We start from the raw sequence: 19,726 nt of genomic DNA on the forward strand, positions 1-19,726 counted from the left end.
GTTTGAAGCAAATTTTGACCTATTTTATATTTTTTTTAATTATGCTCTTAATGGTTCTTTCTACATTTTAATTTATATTTTAATAATTTATTTTCTTAATATTAATCTCCCATTTTAAAATTATTTTTATTTGCAGTATTTTAAGTGAAGTATTTAATTAGTTGTCACAAATATATTTGTATATTGCATTAATTAAATTAAATACATAGAATATCAATTTTGTTTAGCTTATCTAAACAATATAAAATAAGTGAATGTAAAAAGATGAATTGTTTATATAATGAAAGTTAACTGTTTATATTTTATATATACAAATAATTATCATCTATGCTTATTATAAATAATGATTGAAAATAAATCATACTATAAAAGCCAACATTTCATTTGTAATTTTTTTAATGATGTATAAGGTGCTTTTAATAATACAAATTTTCCAGTGTTTTATTGGATTGCTTTATGTATTAAATCTTTATATTCTAAAAATTAATAGAAACTATTTTTCTGTATATAATCTTACTGTTGTTGCAAAATTTGATATAATTGTTTCTTTTTTCAAACCAAAACATATTTTCAGATTTGGAACAAATTGAACAAAAGAGTTTTTGTCATTTAATAGAGAGAGAAATTTTTGCTTGAAGTATTTATTTTTTAGCATGAATAAGTTGTATATTGTTTTTCTTTTTAAAATATTCTACCAAATTAAATAATTTGTGGAAAGTGAAGTATTAGTAAAGTTTGATTATCATATGCTGAAAAATTATAATGGAAATTCAATGGATTTTTTTTCTTATGAAGATTATTTATTTAAAAAATTATTTTTAAAATTTTTAAAAATATATAAAACAGTTGTAAAAAATAAATGCAATTTGATTCTAGTCAAAAATTTTTTTAATACAGAAATACATAATCATTTATATTGAAAATATTTGTGTTGATATATTTGGTTCTTATCAATAACAAATTAAATGTTTAAAATAACATGAAAAATAAATTACTGATATTATTGCCATTAAAATTAAATACTTTTTATTAAAAATTGTCAATTGTAATTGCATTAGTTTATATAATTCATTTCCCACTTAGCAACTAATATGCATAATTAAGGAAACATTAAAATAGGAAATGTTAAAGTAGCAATTGTGAGGTATAAATGAACTTTTTGAATATTTGAATTTCTTGAGATCCTATTGGAATTTAATATAGAGTTAATCTTTAGAGTTAAAGAATAAAATTTAATGTCATTAGAATTTGCAAATTACAATAGTGAATTATTCAGCAAGATACATTTTACATTGTGTTTTAATTATAATAAATGCTTTGAGGTTTATGTAACATTTTTAAGAGAGGTGTTTTATAAATATTAAGTACATAATTATATGTAATTTGAGAGCAATTATTGGAAACTGCCTGAATTACGTTATATTATGTTTATACTATAATTCCAAAATAACATTTTAAGAAATTATTTTTAGCACATGAATGTCAATTAGTCAATGAAAATGAATATATTTATATTTGAATAAACTGTCAAGCACTAATTATATTTTATAAAAGCAGAGGAGAAATACATTTCAATATTTGAAGTTGTAAATTCTACATTTTAATTCATATTTTAATAATTTATTTTCTTAATATTAATCTCACATTTTAAAATTATTTTTATTTGCAGTATTTTAAGGGAAGTATTTAATTAGTTTTAAAATTTATTATGAAATACTAAATAATAATAAATAAAAATTATTATTATTATTATTTTCTTTTTCTTTTTTAGATTTTAATGTGCCAATTAAAAAGTTTAGTGGATTCTTATATAGAGATCTTTATACAAAAGGTAATTTGAAAATATGTTAGTTATCAGTATTTTTATTATAAATCTGAATCAAATAGATGTTTTTAAAATATTTTAAAATCTTTTTTAGTATTATATCAGTATAGATCATTAATTGGACTTTGGCAATCAGATGTACCATCATATGGTGGATTATTGGAAGTTAAGGTAAAATAAAAGTGATTGTGTTAATATTTTATTATGTTAAATGTTAATCATACTATAGTTTTTAAAAATAAATTTTAACACATAAGTAATAAGTATATATATTATCTATATTCAGAACTAGCTGATGAGCCCTGCGTTGCTCGGGCAAAAAGTAACCATAGCCAAGATTAAGTTTATTACATTATAGCTGATTTTACCCATTTTTACCGAGTGCAAGAATTAGATTACCCCTCTTCCCAAATGTATTAGAGAATTTTTAAATGAGTCTAAAAATATGTTTCATTTCCTGCAAAAATCTGCATCTAAAATAGTACAGTAGAAGCAGAGTTCTTTAGGGTAATCCTTAAGCATTTTCCCTGTGGGGGGATTTCCAAAAATCTCTTCTTAGGGTACGTCACGAGAATGTACACTGTGTACCAAATTTTAACTTTCAACTCCTAATTGTTTGGGCTTTGCGCTTATTAATATTATCATCATCAACCCATCTCAATTATAAGATTATATCCTGGACCATCCAAGCCCAGATATATTGCATCTGGTCAAATATGCTATGTTCTTACGGGAAGGCGTATGCCAGTAGTAGCAATTACACTGGTTAATTTCCACACGTGCAGACTCTGGCATCCAATCAGTTACGACATAAATAATACTCCGTATAAATGAATCTCTTGCTTATGTAAAGAATGAGTTTCCATACCTTTCCAGCCGTTAGCCTGCCATTAGCTTGGATGTAGAGTCAACCTTCTGGACGTAGAGCCAATGTTTGAAAATTCAATGTTTGTTTCTAAATAAAAATATTTCCCGTGGGTTTTCATAAGTGATGATAAAGTTTATTTTTGTAACAATACATAAAATCGAAACATTCTTTTCGGATTCTTGAAGAAGAAATGAACAAAATTGAAATATAACACACAAAACTAATCACCTATAAAGAAAAAATCTTACGACTGCTGAAATATTTACCCAGATGTAGAGACCAGCTTCCCACCGATTTAACACGTGGCATTTATACTGGATTATATTCAGTCACTGTATCACTTTGACTACTCACACTTCACTGTTTGTTTTTATTCACTCACTGCACTACTTTGGAATTTTCACTTCTTTTCGGTTCTTCCCTTCGTCACTGATAAGAAACTGACATTTGAACCCACAACAGATCTTGCTTTATATACCCCCACCAATGGGTAGTCCCACCCATACAAAAAAAGGCTTTGAATGTTCCACAATGGTCTGGAATGTTCTGGAATGTCCCCGAACGTTCCAGAACATCCCGGAACATTCTGGAATGTGGTGGAATGCTCTCGAATGTTTTGGACTGTTCTAGAAATTTCTAGAGGGCAAAACTTCCAGCCCTTATATCTTCAACAGCACGCCCTTCAGGTAAAATCTGGAACCTTCTTCATGGATGGGGATAGAGGGTTACTACACCATATAATTCCCTTGATCATACTGGGATTTGTTTTTGAGTTTTAGCGGCATGCACATTGTACACTTACTTTTATAATATATATTGATGATTGATTAATTTTATTATTTAAATATACAGTAAAATCTGTGTAAGTTGAAATTGCATGGTGCTGAATTTTTTCCCAGTTTCTCAGGTTTATTTTGAACAGATTTTTATTTTAACATAAAAAATTGCTCCATTTCAAAGAAATTTTTCCATTTAGGCAGGTTTCTGTTTAATTCATGTTCTATTTTGGACATGTTTTTACTTTAGACATCACAACAATGTATGTTAACTACATTGTTGTGATGTCTAATTATTTACTACCACAGTCTGTCTATGGAAAAAATCAACTTTGGTATTAACCAGTGACCGTTAGCCATTGCTTGCGTAGTTGTTGTAGTTACGTCCAGTTTCTTCCCCATTTGTTAAACACACCATTGCCATTATAAAACAGTATTATGGATGATTAGACTTAGCAGAAAGAAGTTGACTTAGTTTCTTCAAATTTTTAATTTTTTACAAAATACTATCAGCCATTTTAATTAAATAAGTTATGATCACACTGGACTTTGCAAGCTGGTTGAACCTAAGTCATTTTGTGATCTACAAGGTGTAGATAAAACCACTTCCCAAACCATATGATCAGATTTCCAAAGATATGGCCATTGTTGCAATTGTTGAGAAGATTGTTGCCTAAGCTGCTTTGGCAACAGTCTCTTCAAAAAGACTACTAATTGTGGATATCTACATGGCAGAATAGGACTGCAACTCTTATTCATCCAAGATTTGACTTGCTGCAAGTGCAAAAAGGATAGTATCCAACTTCTATGGTACCCAGAAGCTACATACCGTATTTTACAGACTATAAGACGCACCTGAATTTTGGAGGCAATTTTTCGAAGAAAAAAGTGCGTTTTATAGTCCGTAAAATACGGTAAGTGCTGTGCACTATACAACCAGTAATATGCATGTCTTAACTGTCTTTCACAAGTGGGGGGGGCATTTAAATTGGACATAAGTGCATGTGAGCTGGAGTCCAAATCAATGAAGGTCTGTACTTTTTACAGATAAATCAAGTTATGCTTTATAGAAGGAGTCTCAACAACCTCTACTCCCTTCGTTCTTTTGTATGCAGCTGCAATTGGTGACATGCATTATACTGCAACCCAATAATACTTGCCCTCACACAGCTTATCTTAGTGCAACAATGCCTTGATGATTGTTGTCTGTATTGAATTGCCAGCATCTCTCTCAATCTAAACACTATCAAGCATTTCTGGGATGCTCTTGATAGGCATGTTGCCCTCCATCCCTAAACCCTGTAGGAGCTTCAGACTCCTTTTGCAGGATAATGGGCATTGCTGCCAACAGATCTCATTGACATCATCATTACCAAAATGAAACATTGTTATTTGGGATAGCCATATTCTTTATTGAGGTCATTTTTTTTATTTAATTTTGAGATATGTATTTTTCTTTTATCTGTATGGCTAATATGGAATGTAAATGCTTTATATCAAATGTTTTTGTAGTTTTTAAAAACATGATGTAAAGAAAACTACCAAATTTTATTCAAATGGGATGTTTGTTTTGAATTAAGTTTTTTTTTTCTATTGTCTCCTAATTTATGGAAATTAATTTATTTTGGAAATATAATTTAAAACAAACTATATAAAGTATATTATGAAAATTTGTTTTTTTAAACAAACTTTATTTAAAATTGTAATACCTTAATAAAGAATAGAGAAATAATATTTTATCAAATGAAAGATTTGTTTTTAAGATATAATAAATTTTAAAGATAATTTTTAAAGATTTAAGACAAGTACTAATGAGGGAACAGCATGTTGTTGTTGGGGTCACCAATTTTAATCAAACTTGGTGAGGATATAGTGCATCCCCAATCTTTTAATTTTGAATGTTGCACTGTACTGCTTGGCACATGTCACTTGTTGGGGGTTCATTATATCCTCACCAAGTTTGATCAAAATCGGTGGCCCCAATGTCATACCGTCCCCTCATGAGTACGTTTAAAAAATTAGTAAATTTAAAAGTACTTAGATTAAACAATTTTTATTTTTAGTGTTATACTAAACACTAACAATAAAAATTTTAAAGTACTGTACTTAGATTAAAGTACTTTAAAATTTTTTGTTACTTTATTTTTAAAATTATTTACTTTTTATTTGGTTTTAATTTATTCTAGTTTGAAAATGGCAAATTGATAGGTACCCAGTTATATCCCCCTCAAGATCCGTATATTAATAGGCCATTACGAAGAAAACCACTGTTTAGTATAGGAATTGATTCAAATGATGAAAAAATTGTACTATGCACTGTTTGTGAAAATAGCCATAAAGCAGAAGTAGAAATGGTCAGTAAATTAAAATTTTTTTTGTGGAATATTAAATTTAATCATCATTTAGATTAATAAAATAAAATTTTATTTTTATAATTACAGAAAGAAAATAATGAATTTCATTTCAAGTGCTTAGATATTGACACTCACAAAAGTCCAAATAGCCGGCATCAGGTATAATATTACAAAACTTTATATTATTGTTATTTTATCAAATAGAATTTCATTTCAACTAACATAACAAAGACAGAGATCAAAACATAAACATATTTTGATCAGGATTATTTAACATATTAAGAAACATTAACATATTTTGATCTCTTAAAAAGGTTTATATACTGTGTATATGTTATTGACCAAGTGATTAATACAGGCATTATTCATAATGCCTGGTCATTATGAACAATGACAAACAAAATCAGGCATTGTAATAAATTTCAGGTGTTTTAACATAATTTATCAAATTGACTGATCCTTATGAATACTGCTATCACCTAGTTGGGCAAAGTGATGATATCTTGAGGAGTGATCATCCAACATACGCTAGCCAATCAGCACTTGCATCTGAGTTGCATGTGCATATTGCATTCAGTACTGAATTTTAAATTTATGTGACCAGTAGTTAATCTTGTGCGACATTTTAATTTTGCTGGAGTCCAAGGCTGTAGTCAATGTTGCTGCAACATTGTAGCATTTGCATCTATTAGATTTGCAACCAAAGGAAAAAATTACGTAATTCCAAATTTCATCAAAATCTTAATTGCTTGAATAAATAAACTAAAAAAATTTAATTTTCTATATAATTTATACCAAAAATTAAATTCCAGAAGTTTCCTGTAAGTTGATTTTTCATTAATATTAGGTAAAAATTCTACCAATTAAACTATGTGCACTGTCACAGCAGCAGTTGCGATTGTTCGTGCTCCCAACGGACTTCTACTGGAGGGGAGTCGCCAGCAGGCCGGCAATTGTTTAACATCACTAGTTATTGATACATGTGTTCAAAAACTACTGTGAATCGATAACTAGTGACATTAAACAGTTGGTGGCCTGCCAGCAGCTCCCCTCTGGGAGGCGTCCATCAGGAGCACAAACAATCATGACCGTCGCCATGACAGTACACATAGGTAAAATTTTACCATTCAATTAATATAATTAATAGTACTTAGTTTTAAAAGATTACATGTTCTTTTTAAAATACTTTGAAATAATTCACAAAAAATAATAAATATTTCTAAATGAAAAAGTGGAGTTTTTTTAATCAAATTAAAATGTCACACAAGATTAACTATTGGTCATGTAAATTTAAAATTCGGTACTGAACGCAATACACGTTAAGTACTGAATTTGGATGCAAGTGCTGATTGGCTAGCATATGTTGGATGATCACTCCTCAACGTATTATTATCACTTTGCCCGACTAGGTGATAGCAGTATTCATAATGACCAGTCAATTTGATAAATTAATCAATATTTATCAGACTGCATGCCCATTTTAGTCATTATTCATAATGCCCTATCTATCACTTGGTCCATATCATATACAATAAAAATGTTTGTGTACACTTTACAAAAATTATATACATATTTTTTGTTTATCAAGAGTTTTTCATAGAACAGGTAATCTGTGCCTTAATTGTCCTACAGTTAGTCTATCAATAGTTAATCAACAGTATTATTTGTATCGAATCATAAGTCTAATTACATTGTACTACAACAATTAACAACGATTATGTGATGTGATTATATGTTAACATGCTAAATATATAATAAATTGATATTGTGTTAAATTACTTGTGACATAATTTTCATTTATAACTGAGAGATCAATGTGTATTTCAATGTAAAAATTTTACAAAATTACATATGTAGACAAGTTTTATTAGAAAAATATCTAAATTCTCAAATAATGTTTATATCTATATTTTTATTAAAATATAATTATTTGTACTATTCTTCCTGAATATTCTTTTTCCTGAAATATTTTTTAAGTTTGATATTTGGAAAATATAATAATCATCTGATATCTCTTGATTCAATGATTATTGTAAGTTTTTTTTGGATTTAAATACAGTTTAAATTCAATAAACTTTATTTAATTTTAATTAACTATAATCTATATATATATTTTTTTTTTTAAAGCAAATATAATAGCACAAAAAGTTATTATAAATACTTGAATTAGCAACAAAAAGTATATCAAATTATACTTTAGATAATTTGATTATATTTTTCTATTTATTATATATTAAGATTATCTTAAATTTGGAGTATTTTCTTTATTTGTAATCATTCATAGACATTTTTCCAATATTTATTTGGTGGTGTATGTATGAATAATATATATAAGTGCTTAATTTGAATTTAAAACGGTTAATGCTGCTGATTCAAGAAGGTATAATGCCTATACACTATTATGTATCATGTTTTATAGCATATAAGATGCCAAACTTGCCTTCCATCTTTTTCATGAATTTGTGATCTCCCACAGGATAACAAATTTCTCTAAACTATTTTCTTAGAGGTTACAGTTAACCTCTGCAGAGTCCAACTCTGAATAAAAATAATAATAAAAACAAACGCTTTTAGCCCACGACTATAAATTGGATAGAGTTAGATAACCTAAACCTAAATAAATAGGACTTAACAATTGAAGGGCTTATCACACCAAGGCCAACAGAAAGAAGGACTAGATCTTTTAATAAAAAAGTTAGTCTTTAATAATCATATTCAAATTTAGGTAAGTATGCTTTTTGAGTACAGGACCCCTCATCAGCTTACAAACACATGGCAAAAACATAATAATTATAACACCAATAGTTAACCAATACAAAGTGTTTTCTAATATATACAGTGCACTGTATTTACAGTATTTAATGTAACCCATATACTACAGAACTATAACAATCAAGCATAAATTTTAATACAATGACAATGAGATATATGATATTATTTGGGACCAGTAAATGCCTTATTTTCTCCCACATTTTTTCCAAATTCTGGTAGATGGTTCTACTATTAATAATAAATATTGTTTAATTATATTAAAAAATAATGGGAGGAAAACTAACAAAGAACTTACTATTATTGATATAATTGGTTTCCAAACTTTTAACAAAAACATATACACCTGGTCCATGAGACTGTGTGAAGTCAACTGCCTTGTTACAGTACATTTTATCAAGTGATGTGACTGTGCATCCACATCTGGTCAGCATCTGTTTTAAGGTTATGTAAAGAGGATGTCAAATCCACCCCTGGTGTAGCTTTAGTCCCACATTGTTATTAATTCTACTGTCTTCCTGTATTTTCAGAATTTCTAGGTGTTCCTGTAGTCTTCTTTTTAATTGATTGTGTTCTGATAGAATACTATTTTTTAAAATTTTACAGCCTTCTGTATTGCAATGTTGGGCTACTGATGATATCATCAGTATATGCTATGCATTTTATATGCTATAAAATATGGTAGATTGTGTTTTATAAGTAACAGAAAGTGCATATAAAAGGATTTTAATTTCATTTATCCCATCTGTCATTGCTGATTTTTAATATGTAAAATTTTACTTTTATTGTGTGGTTAATAATTTTTCAAATTTTATTTCAGGCTCTTATTGATTGGCTGGTAGAAGAAACTGCTGATGCACTTGATCTTCCACAGTTTCCACGAAGCCAAGAATTGTTGTTAATGAAATACTTAATTTTGGAACAATATAAGTATGTGAGACATTTGTTATCAAATTGCATGCTATACAATAGATTAAATTCTTGCTTTGTTTGACATATGCAATTGGTAATCAATTTTGTTTTTGAATTAAGATATAGAATCTGCTTATTGTAATCATAAGTATTGTTATGCTAATTTTGATATTAAATGACTGCTATCAGAATACATGCAAGTTAAGATACATTCATAAAACTTTGCTTACCATATTCTAATCAGAGTTTTTTTGGTTGTTATTGTTATCTTCAGATACTTTTTCCCCTGGCACTACTTACTAAGACATGCACTGATTAAGACTGATAATAACTACTTTAAACATTGTTTTCATCACTGCTTGTAGTACTGTTGTTTCAATTGCTGACATTTGTTACTTCAGTTATATGCCAGTTATTGTTAAAGATTGTATTGCAAAAGGAAAAAACAAAAACAATATTAGATAAATTTACATATTATCATTAATTAATGATATGATTAAATTTTTATAACTTAAAGCTTAAAATAATTTTAATTGTGTGAACTATTGTTTCAGTGTCATTCAACCAGAATTTTCACTAACTATAGTCTTATTGATAACAATAACTCAGGTAAATAAATAAGAGTTAATCCAAAGTGATTACATTTAGAAAATTGTGTTATATTACAGAACAATTTAAAAATTTTAATTGTAGTATTTTTAACAAAACGTTATTTTATAAGAGCATTATTAATTAATTTTTTGAAGACAAAGTCCTTCCCAAAAAGTGGAACCACCATTTATTAACCTTGTGTTCCAGACATTACACTTTTGGTGACTGACCTTTCCTCATCTACATTTTACCAGTGCCTGTTTCATTGTAGATAAAAGCTGAAACAACCCCATGAAGGTATGATGGAGAATAGAAGACGTTCGTACATCACCAGTTCCTGTTTTTTAAAAATGTTTATATTTTTAATTGAATATATGTTTGTGTTTTTAAAGGACTGTTTGGTGGCCAGTAGCCTAAAAGGAAAGGTCAGTTGCCAAAAGTGTAATGTCTGGAACACAAGGTTAATAAATGGTGGGTTCCTCTTTTTGGGAAGGACTTTGTCTTCAAAAAATTAATCATAATTATCACCATTGGATGAAGATTTACAAAAAAGAGCATTATTATTTATCATACATTTTTAAATTGTAATTGAAAGTAATAGCAAATTTAACATAAAATGATGTTTTACAACAGCAAGATTAAACTTCTGTTATTTAATAGAAATGAAATATTTATATTTATCTACTTGATGATATTCTAAAAATTCAACTTATTCAAATTAATATTTAAGTAAAAAGAATCAAATTATAAAAGAAAGGTTAGTTAAATAAGAAGAGTGTATCAACCATGACATAATTAACTCATAATTTAAATTTCATAAAAGATTTATTTTTTAGCTTTTTATATAAACGTCTCTGTGAAGAACAGAGGAATTGTATTATTATTATAATGTTTTGGCTTTAAAGTTACTAAAACATTTCTCAGAGGCATATAACAAAATACCTCTGAGCAGTATCGAGAATTCATTATTATATTTCTATATAATAATGAATTTGCTACTTTCATAAAATGAAAAAATTGTACTAGTAGTGAAAAGGAAATATTGTATTGTAATGATGTTTTATTCTTTCTGAAAATGTCTTTTTCATTATTATGTATGCATTCTAAATGAAAAAATCAGAAGATATAATACCTTTCTTCTATTGAAATTGAAGAGAGAAAAAATTTTTTTTATTTCAGTTATAACATTTTTATGTATTTATATTGAAAAAACTGTTCATCTCTACCTGTTTGTTGGAAGTAAAAAAATCATATTTTTTTATCAAATTATAACTTTATTTAAAAAATCAAACTTCACCAAGAATGCTTTATTAGTTTTAAACTTATTAAAAGAGTTTTATTCAAAGCTATCCTTGGATACAGATATTTCAATTTCATTATGAGTTACAGTACAGTAAGGTATTGTACTATACTAATTACTGTTCAGCTGGGGATAGTTGTGGAAATGAGTTAACTTTTTAACCAATTTTAACATTTATCAATCTAAAAGATAAAGTGAATTTTTTTTCATTTGATTTTCAAAGGTTTGTGATATACAGTATACGGACAGAGTGAGGGTGGGCATCAGCCCAACCTAAAACCTTGCTCACCTATCTATCTACCCTGAAAGATTTTATTCAAGTCTACCTATACTAACCATTGGTGGGTATTTCTTTTAAATATGAATTGTGTAATTACTTAAGCAAAAAAATTTAGTAAAGATGATTTGTTGGCTATGTCTAACTGAAAATTGATCACTATATTTTAAAATTTGTTTTGATTATAAAATGTACAGATAACATCCATTCCACTAAAATAATGTTCCATCCAACCTCCACCCTTCAGAATGAAAATCCTAGCTCTATCACTAGTGATATAGAAATTAAACTGTTAAATAAAAACTTTTTTTAATGTTATGCAGAAAAATTTACTGAAGGGAAATTTTTATTATAGAAATCCTGTATTATGAAAGTTTAATTGTATTTGTTGCATAATTTATAGTGTTTCATTTTCATGGTATTAAGAAACACACATTAATCTCCAGTAAAGGATTAAATGTAACTTTTACAGACTATTTAAGAAAAATTTAACTATGATCAAAAATCATGTAATAGTTAAAAGATAATACTAAATGAATAAAAAATATTAATTAAAATGATTTAAAGCTATCGGTAATTTCATCCAAATCAACTCCTAGTGGCAAAAATTCCAACAGAAAGAAAAGTAGCCTGTGTTTTAAGTCTTTTAGAATGGCCTGAAAAGGACTGCAAAGATTATTATTGTATGCCATACATCAAGTAGATGGAATGATAAAGCATTACTCTTGCATCGTTTTCTTGATCATTGTTTTCACTGGCAGAAAATTAACATAATTTATGCAAATCTTGTATTAACAGAAGATAAATTTTCTAATGGTTTATATTTTAAATGAAATGTAAATATTTTAATATTGCATTGTGTGATGATCATTTTAAACTAAATTAATTTCAAAGATGACCTATGCACTTTCAGTATTGGTGCAGCTGAATTTATTCCAAAAATTCAAATTCAAGATGATATAGACAATTTTCATATAACATAATTAAATTCCTATGAAATTTTGTGTAGTGCCAAATTATGTTATATGGGACTAAATATTGGTAACAGAAAAGGGGTTATGTTGTAAAAGGTAACAAAAATTTGTCAAATTTGCAAAAATAGTTTTAATTTTCTCTCTTTTATGACCAAGACTGTTGCTTAATTTAAATTTAAATGTCATTTTAAAGTGATTTGCTTTAGACTATTTCACTAATGTGGCATTTTTTAAATTACAGTATATTTATGTTTAGTTTTGGCACTTGCCTTGCTCTTAAGGGGCTTTTTAAGACTTTTTTTTATTAATACAGTAGAGCATTGATTATCTGAAATGATTCGGGACTGGGGTTGTTCGGATAACTGATAATTTACGAAAAAATATATTAAACACAAAACTGTACTGTATGTATTTTGTATCACACTTCTTACAAATACATATTGTACATAAAGTAGTACATTAAAGTAGGCCTACAGTTTAGGTCGACAGTGAGGGGGGAGGATGCTGCAGTGCCATAGCACTAGCGAAAATTTGAAATTGCCGACTGGAACACTTTCAGTTAACTGACGTTTCGGTTGATTGGTATTCGGATAATCAATGCTCTACTGTATTTGTTTTTGCATTGTTTCTTAGGTCTAGCATTTTTGCACACTTTATAAATGATAGTGTAAAAATATATTTTTGGGCTTTTATATGAACTGGCAAGTGAAAAGAGAGTGTACTTTACAGCTTAAGGCAATATTGTTGTAAAAACAGTAACGTATTTCTAACATAGTAGCATCGTATACCTATATTACAAATTAATGAAAGGAACGGCGAAAAAGAAAGACAAAAGCAAAGTTTTTTTTATCTTTGTATGTCATAATTATATTTTATATTTACTAAATGTAATTAACGCCGGCCACGAATTTTTATTAATTCTTTACTTTAAAAGTGTTATATTATGAATGTGGCGATAACACCAGATGACGCTGTTACCTGATTTTACATTTGTTCTGCGGAGGCTGTAGCCTCAAAGGAAAGGTCGTCTCCGAGATTATGTGAATCGTCTAAGGACTGCCGATGGAGTGAACGGCGAAAAAGAAAGACAAAAGCAAAGTTTTTTTATCTTTGTATGTCATAATTATATTTTATATTTACTTAATGAAAGGAACTATTCCAATCATTGTCTACTTGATTTTTTTTTTTAATTTGATTTTGAATTAAAATCTTATCAAGTATTGTTTTTCTATTTATCATATGAGCATATTCCACAGTAGTATTTGGTAACTATAATTTATACAATAAATAATAGGAACTAATGTTTTTCATAGCTTATAAATTATTTTTTTAGAGTATATATTATTAAAAATAAAGATTTCTCCAAGTTTGGAATTCTACATGAGAATTTCATACATATTTGAAAACTAGAATTACAAATTATCATTTCATGAAAAATAATGAAAAGATTCTTATAAATCTTTCCATGAAATATTGACATTGTGAATTAAATTTTTAAAACTTAGAAATTCAAATTTTAAAATTTCTGTAACAAAATAAAGAATAGTTTTAGATACTTGCAGCTATGTGTTAAATTTAATTATTTTTCAATAAAATGATTTATACATGTTTTTAATAAATTATAGTATTGAGAAAGAAACTTAATTACAAAACTCAACAAATTATTACAAATGAATTTTAGAAAAAACTTTATTCAAATTATGTTTTTAAAAATTTCATAACATCATGTTTAATTTTTAGATATAATTGTAAATTTCATCGTATTAATTGCCCTACAACTCAAAGAAATGTTCCTATTCAACCTGGTCTCTTCAAAGGAACATACGGAGCTCATGGTTTAGAAATAATAATATTACAGTATGAAGACTGTGGTACAAAAGCAACAGCTTTCAAAGTTTCTGTAAGTTTGAAAATATGCATTCAATATTCTTATGTGCCTGTTATATAATTTTTAAGATCAAAATTTTTTATTTTAGGGAGATCCTAATGTTCCTGCAGGTCAAGTCACATTCCAAGTGGATCTTTCTTATCCAATGGTTTTGGCACCTGAACAACAACAACAAATGGCTTTGTTAGATGAATTAAAAGTTTTTCGAATGAGTCCCTCTCTTTCACTCAATCTTCCTGCTCAGCCTTTTTATCTCCCAGTGGATTGCTATGAACGCTATAGACAGATTCCCCGAATGTGTACTTCAAGGCAAGTAACATTTTATCTTACCATAACTATAACCGTACTAATAATAAAAAAAATTATCACTTATTCTTTTCAGATTAAAATATAATTATGCAGAATATAATATAATATAATGTTATTTTACTTTAGATTATTGGAACATTAATAATATAAGCCAGAAAACTATATAAAACTTAATTTATATAAAATCTCAAACATCAATCCAACTTCATTAAGACAGTTTATTTACTATTGGTATATGTGAAATATTAGAAATTAGCATAACTGCCTACCTCTAGTCAAATTATTTGTCATCTTGTATTAAATTTAATGACCAATTCCAAATTAAATTTCAATTTTTTTTTTTCTGAAAAACTAATTTGTATTCCAGATTAGTTCATTCTGCATTAGAAGAAAAGATGATGATTCATGCTCTTTAACAATGTATATTGTATAATTTTCTTTGAATAAACATTGTACGTAAAATATTTGAGTATTTTTTTCGGAATGAAACACATTATCATAGTTTACATTAATTTATATGGGAAAAATTGTTTCGCTTAACAAGTGTTTCTCATTATGAGTAAGATTCCGGAACGAATTATGCTTGTTAAGCAAAGTTCCACTGTATATCCATATATTTCTTTCAACATTTTCAGAATAAACTTTTAAACTGCTATTTTTTAAATTCTTCCTGTAACATCAATATAATCAGTCCTAGTTTGTGAGAATGTCCAAAGTGGACAAAAGTATGTAATTGAGGAATTAAGAACAAGAAGCATGTATCAATATATATATATAATTTTTTAACTTGAAGTAAGTTTTTTGATTTTTGGACAACTGATCAAAACATTTAGAATACAGACTTTCTAATTCACCCAAAATGTAATAATGAAAGTAAAAATCTATTGTCACTGAAACATGGAATTCTTATACAAACCATAAAAAACCATTTTACATGTCATTATTGATACATATGATTGTCAGTGTGTTTATAAGAGTAAATTATGTTCATATACAATAGAACCTCCCTTAACGAACATAACTTGTTCCAGAGTCTTACTCGTAATGCAAAACACTAGTTAAGTGAAACAATTTTTCCCATAGAAATTAATGTAAAATACAATAATGCATTCCACACCAAAAAAATGCTCAAATGTTTTATGTATGTTTATTCAAAAAAAATTGTACAATATACACTGTTAAGAAGCATGAATCATTATCGTCTTTTCTTCTAGTGCGGAATGAACCATCCTGGAATGAGAATTTGATTTGCAAAAACAAAAGAAAAAATCACAGATAATATGTTTGATAAACACTCCAAATGATATGCCAAATTCTTGGGTTATGTAAAGGCTACAATTAAATATTAGAAATTAATTAATTTGACTAGAGGTAGGCAGTTATGTTTCCATCTTGTATTAAATTTAATAATTATAAATAGTTAATTTTTAATTCAGACATTTTTAAAATTTAATTTGGAATTGGTCATTAAATTCAATGCCCCAAGAATTTGGCATATCATTTGGCGTGTTTATTATATAATGGGCTATGGTTGTTGATGTTTATACATAATGTGTATGAACACAAGTTTTGAAAAAAATGTGATCAAAAGCAACACCTAAGATGCTAGCGGAAGGAGTGCTAAACAAAGACTGTTGGAGCATGCGCACAATTCGGGACTTCCCCTCTCCTCATCAGTCATTATGCGAAACATCGCTCGTTAAGAGAGGCAAATTTTTACAATTTGTTTTGCTCGTTATGCAAAATGCTTGTTGTGTGAGGTGCTTGTTAAGCGAGGTTCCACTGTACTTCAGATTATTTTCTACTTTCAAATAGATGAACTTAATTTATTATATAGTTTAAAATATATTAGCATTAGCATGCTTAAAAATGCTGTTGTTTTATTTTATATTTGAATATTTATTAGTTGTACTTGTTATGCCGTAGACTGACAGGCCTATATTTAATTTAGACTGTAAAATATCTTCTTGGAAGTTATCTTACAGTTTAAAAGCACTTTTATTTTTTTGGTGAGTTTATTTTAACAATATTTTTATAAGTATATATTTATTTCTCCAAATGAAATATATATACAATAGATAATGTATTTACCATTAAACAAGAATAATAATTAAAGAAGAGAGGCCTAAATTTTTGAACTATTACGAAAATAAAGATTACAATTTATTTAAAAATTTCCACTTTTGCTTTGAAATTTTCCTTGTTTAAAAAAAATTTATTTGCTTAGTGCTTTTTAATTGTTCATTTTGTTTTCAGAACTTTTTTTGCAAAGTTATTTTTTATTTTTAAAAAATTTAAAGTTTAAATTTGTTTTTTATTAATTTAATTTTTTAAAATTGTATTTTAAAATAAAATTCTTTTTACTTCATCATTTCTTTCAATGTTTATCTCAGGCATTAGTTTGTTTTGTTTTTATTATTATCAATTTGTGTTTTGCTTTATTAAATTCCATTTATTTTTTTAATTTATTATGGTTCCTTAATATATATCTATTTTAAGTGCATAAAAAATACATCTAAGATGTATTAAGAGTTTTGTATTCTTTATTTATTCACCATTTTCATGTCTGAGGTAGTTGAGTCTGTTTTTGGTTTCTTTTTTTCACTCTGCTTTTGTAAATCCAAATTCTTCCTTGTAATTTGAATTTTCTGTCTGATCTCTTTAGTTTGTTTTACATGTGAATTGTTGAATTGATGTTTGTATGTGCAAGAAGAAGAAATCTTAGAACAAGAATGAAAGAACACAAATATGATCTAAGGCAGATTAGGTGACTACATACCGGGTGGTTATAAAATAAGTATCTCTATTTGGAGCTGTTGGTAGCTTGAAGGAATAACCCAAATGAAACCAAAATTGGTTTCATTTGGATTATTATTTATACTTACTATTTAAGAAGGGGGAAGAAGAATGGAACAAGAAAAAAATTTCCTATAGAGGGCACTACACTGCTTTATGCTTCAGTTGATGTAATCAGATGTGTAGCATGGTGGTATCTCAGATCTAAGTGCTTTAAAAGATAGCATATCACAACATATGTAGAGCATCACTCCTAATGCTTTACATTTTGTAGGTCAACACACTGTGCATCATCTGGAATACTGGTATGTACCATAGTCCAGCACAATGGACATATCAGTACAGGTATTCCTCACTTTACGACTGAGTTTCGTTCCAATGACTATGTTGTTAAGCGAATTGGTTGATAAGCGAGGAGCTTGCACCGGGAATATAGGATCGTTTTAAAATTATACAAATTATGCAACAAACTCAAATTTATTCATAAAAAGACTATTATAGTACACTTAGTGTGCATGTCACCATTCGCCACTGACCAACACTCAAGCTGAGAAAGGGGATTCCCCGAATTGCAGGTCGAAACTCGATTGGTCATAAGTGCGAGTGGTTGTTAAGCAGATAGGTCGTAAAGTGAGGAGTACCTGTATTATGGAACCTGAACCGGATCATCAACACTATACAACAGTGTAACCACATTAACTGTGACATTTTGCAATAAATACTAGTATGCCATCAGTTTTTGCATCTTAATTCTTTCTTCTGGTATTATATGCTACATTTCAAACTTTATGATGCTCTCTATCAGTAATTTTTTTGTTGTTCTACTCTTCTTTTCCTTAAATAGTAATTGTACAAATTTTGGTTTCATTTGGCTTATTCTTTCAAGCTACCAATAGCTCAAAATAGAGATATTTATTTTATAACCACCCAGTACAATTAAACTTTATACAAATTTTTAGTTTCAACAATCATATTGTTAGCTTTCTGAAATTCAAAGAATATTCTGTACAGTGATGAAAATATATGATGTACTGTACTTACATTTTTACTAATGACTTTCTCTGCTGTGATTGATGATAAAAACTGAAGCATGGCTCTATTTATAGTCCACATATGAGTCTTCCCGTGTAGCTTAATTTATTTACTTTACAAGTAAACAAGCACTAAAACAATGTATTTTATGTATTTAGATTTGATTGCATAAAAAACTTTTAGAAAAAACTAAGATAGCTAAAAAAATTATTTCAAAATTTACTTGTTAGCCACCTCCAAAGTATTTGATCACATTGAAAATCCTAATATTTAAGTTAACCACAAAAAATAATCTTGTTATAAAAACCTTAAATGAAATGAATAAAACTCATTACTGTTAATAAATTTATTTTATATATATAGGTGCTTAATTAAAGCAACTGATCTTATGTATTCAAATTTGAATTACAAAGGTTATACAAACATAAGTTCGAGTCCTTATTTCTTTATTTTCTTCCCTTTATTCCGATCAGGAACCACCATGCAACTTGCAACTTGAAGTCAAAAAAACTTCTAAAATTAACGAACAAAACACTATTAGACGACATACAACACAATTAAAAATGATCTTCGGCGCCAACCTGTCTTTATAGGCTACGGCGTCTACAAAGCATTAAAAACTGTTAGTCTTCCACAATAGTATCCATGTTATATAATTGCTTTTAGTTGCGGGCCCTCTGGCAGATTCGAGTAGTCTCAAAAGTTGCAAGTTGCATGGTGGTTCCTGATCGGAATAAAGGGAAGAAAATAAAGAAATAAGGACTCGAACTTATGTTTATATAACCTTTGTAATTCAAATTTTGAATTTAACTTTAATTCCCGAGTTTTGTACGAAAATATGATCTTATGTATGTTAATGTTTTCAACTTCATTATAGCCTTAATCTTTACATGATTTTCTATATAATTACTCTTTAGATATTAATTCTAAAACTTGAAATCATAAAGTTGACAATGACTGTAATGAAGCCATTTCTCTGATTAACATAATCATAAACACACACAACTGTTTAAGGCTGTTATCTGTATATGTAACAAATATATACACTCATTAAT

General features: G+C 27.8%; 1 protein-coding gene across 3 annotated transcripts in view; it reads left to right on the forward strand.

The window, feature by feature from the left end:
• The window catches only part of LOC136982985 (F-box only protein 31-like), a 33,819-nt gene that overhangs the window by 6,043 nt on the left and 8,050 nt on the right, over positions 1 to 19,726 (forward strand). For 2 of the 3 annotated variants that reach the window (XM_067279578.1, XM_067279579.1), the window contains 7 exons: positions 1,772 to 1,831; positions 1,920 to 1,996; positions 5,656 to 5,823; positions 5,911 to 5,982; positions 9,413 to 9,522; positions 14,387 to 14,546; positions 14,623 to 14,843. In XM_067279578.1, the coding sequence (XP_067135679.1) occupies positions 1,772 to 1,831; positions 1,920 to 1,996; positions 5,656 to 5,823; positions 5,911 to 5,982; positions 9,413 to 9,522; positions 14,387 to 14,546; positions 14,623 to 14,843 (868 nt within the window). Of the gene's footprint in view, positions 1 to 1,771; positions 1,832 to 1,919; positions 1,997 to 5,655; positions 5,824 to 5,910; positions 5,983 to 9,412; positions 9,523 to 14,386; positions 14,547 to 14,622; positions 14,844 to 14,969; positions 15,099 to 19,726 lie in introns of those variants that run through there. The other variant, XM_067279580.1, reaches the window with a different exon arrangement.

Source organism: Centruroides vittatus, unplaced genomic scaffold, assembly GCF_030686945.1.
Source record: "Centruroides vittatus isolate TY-2023 unplaced genomic scaffold, ASM3068694v2 contig_875, whole genome shotgun sequence".
NCBI classification, from domain to species: domain Eukaryota; kingdom Metazoa; phylum Arthropoda; class Arachnida; order Scorpiones; family Buthidae; genus Centruroides; species Centruroides vittatus.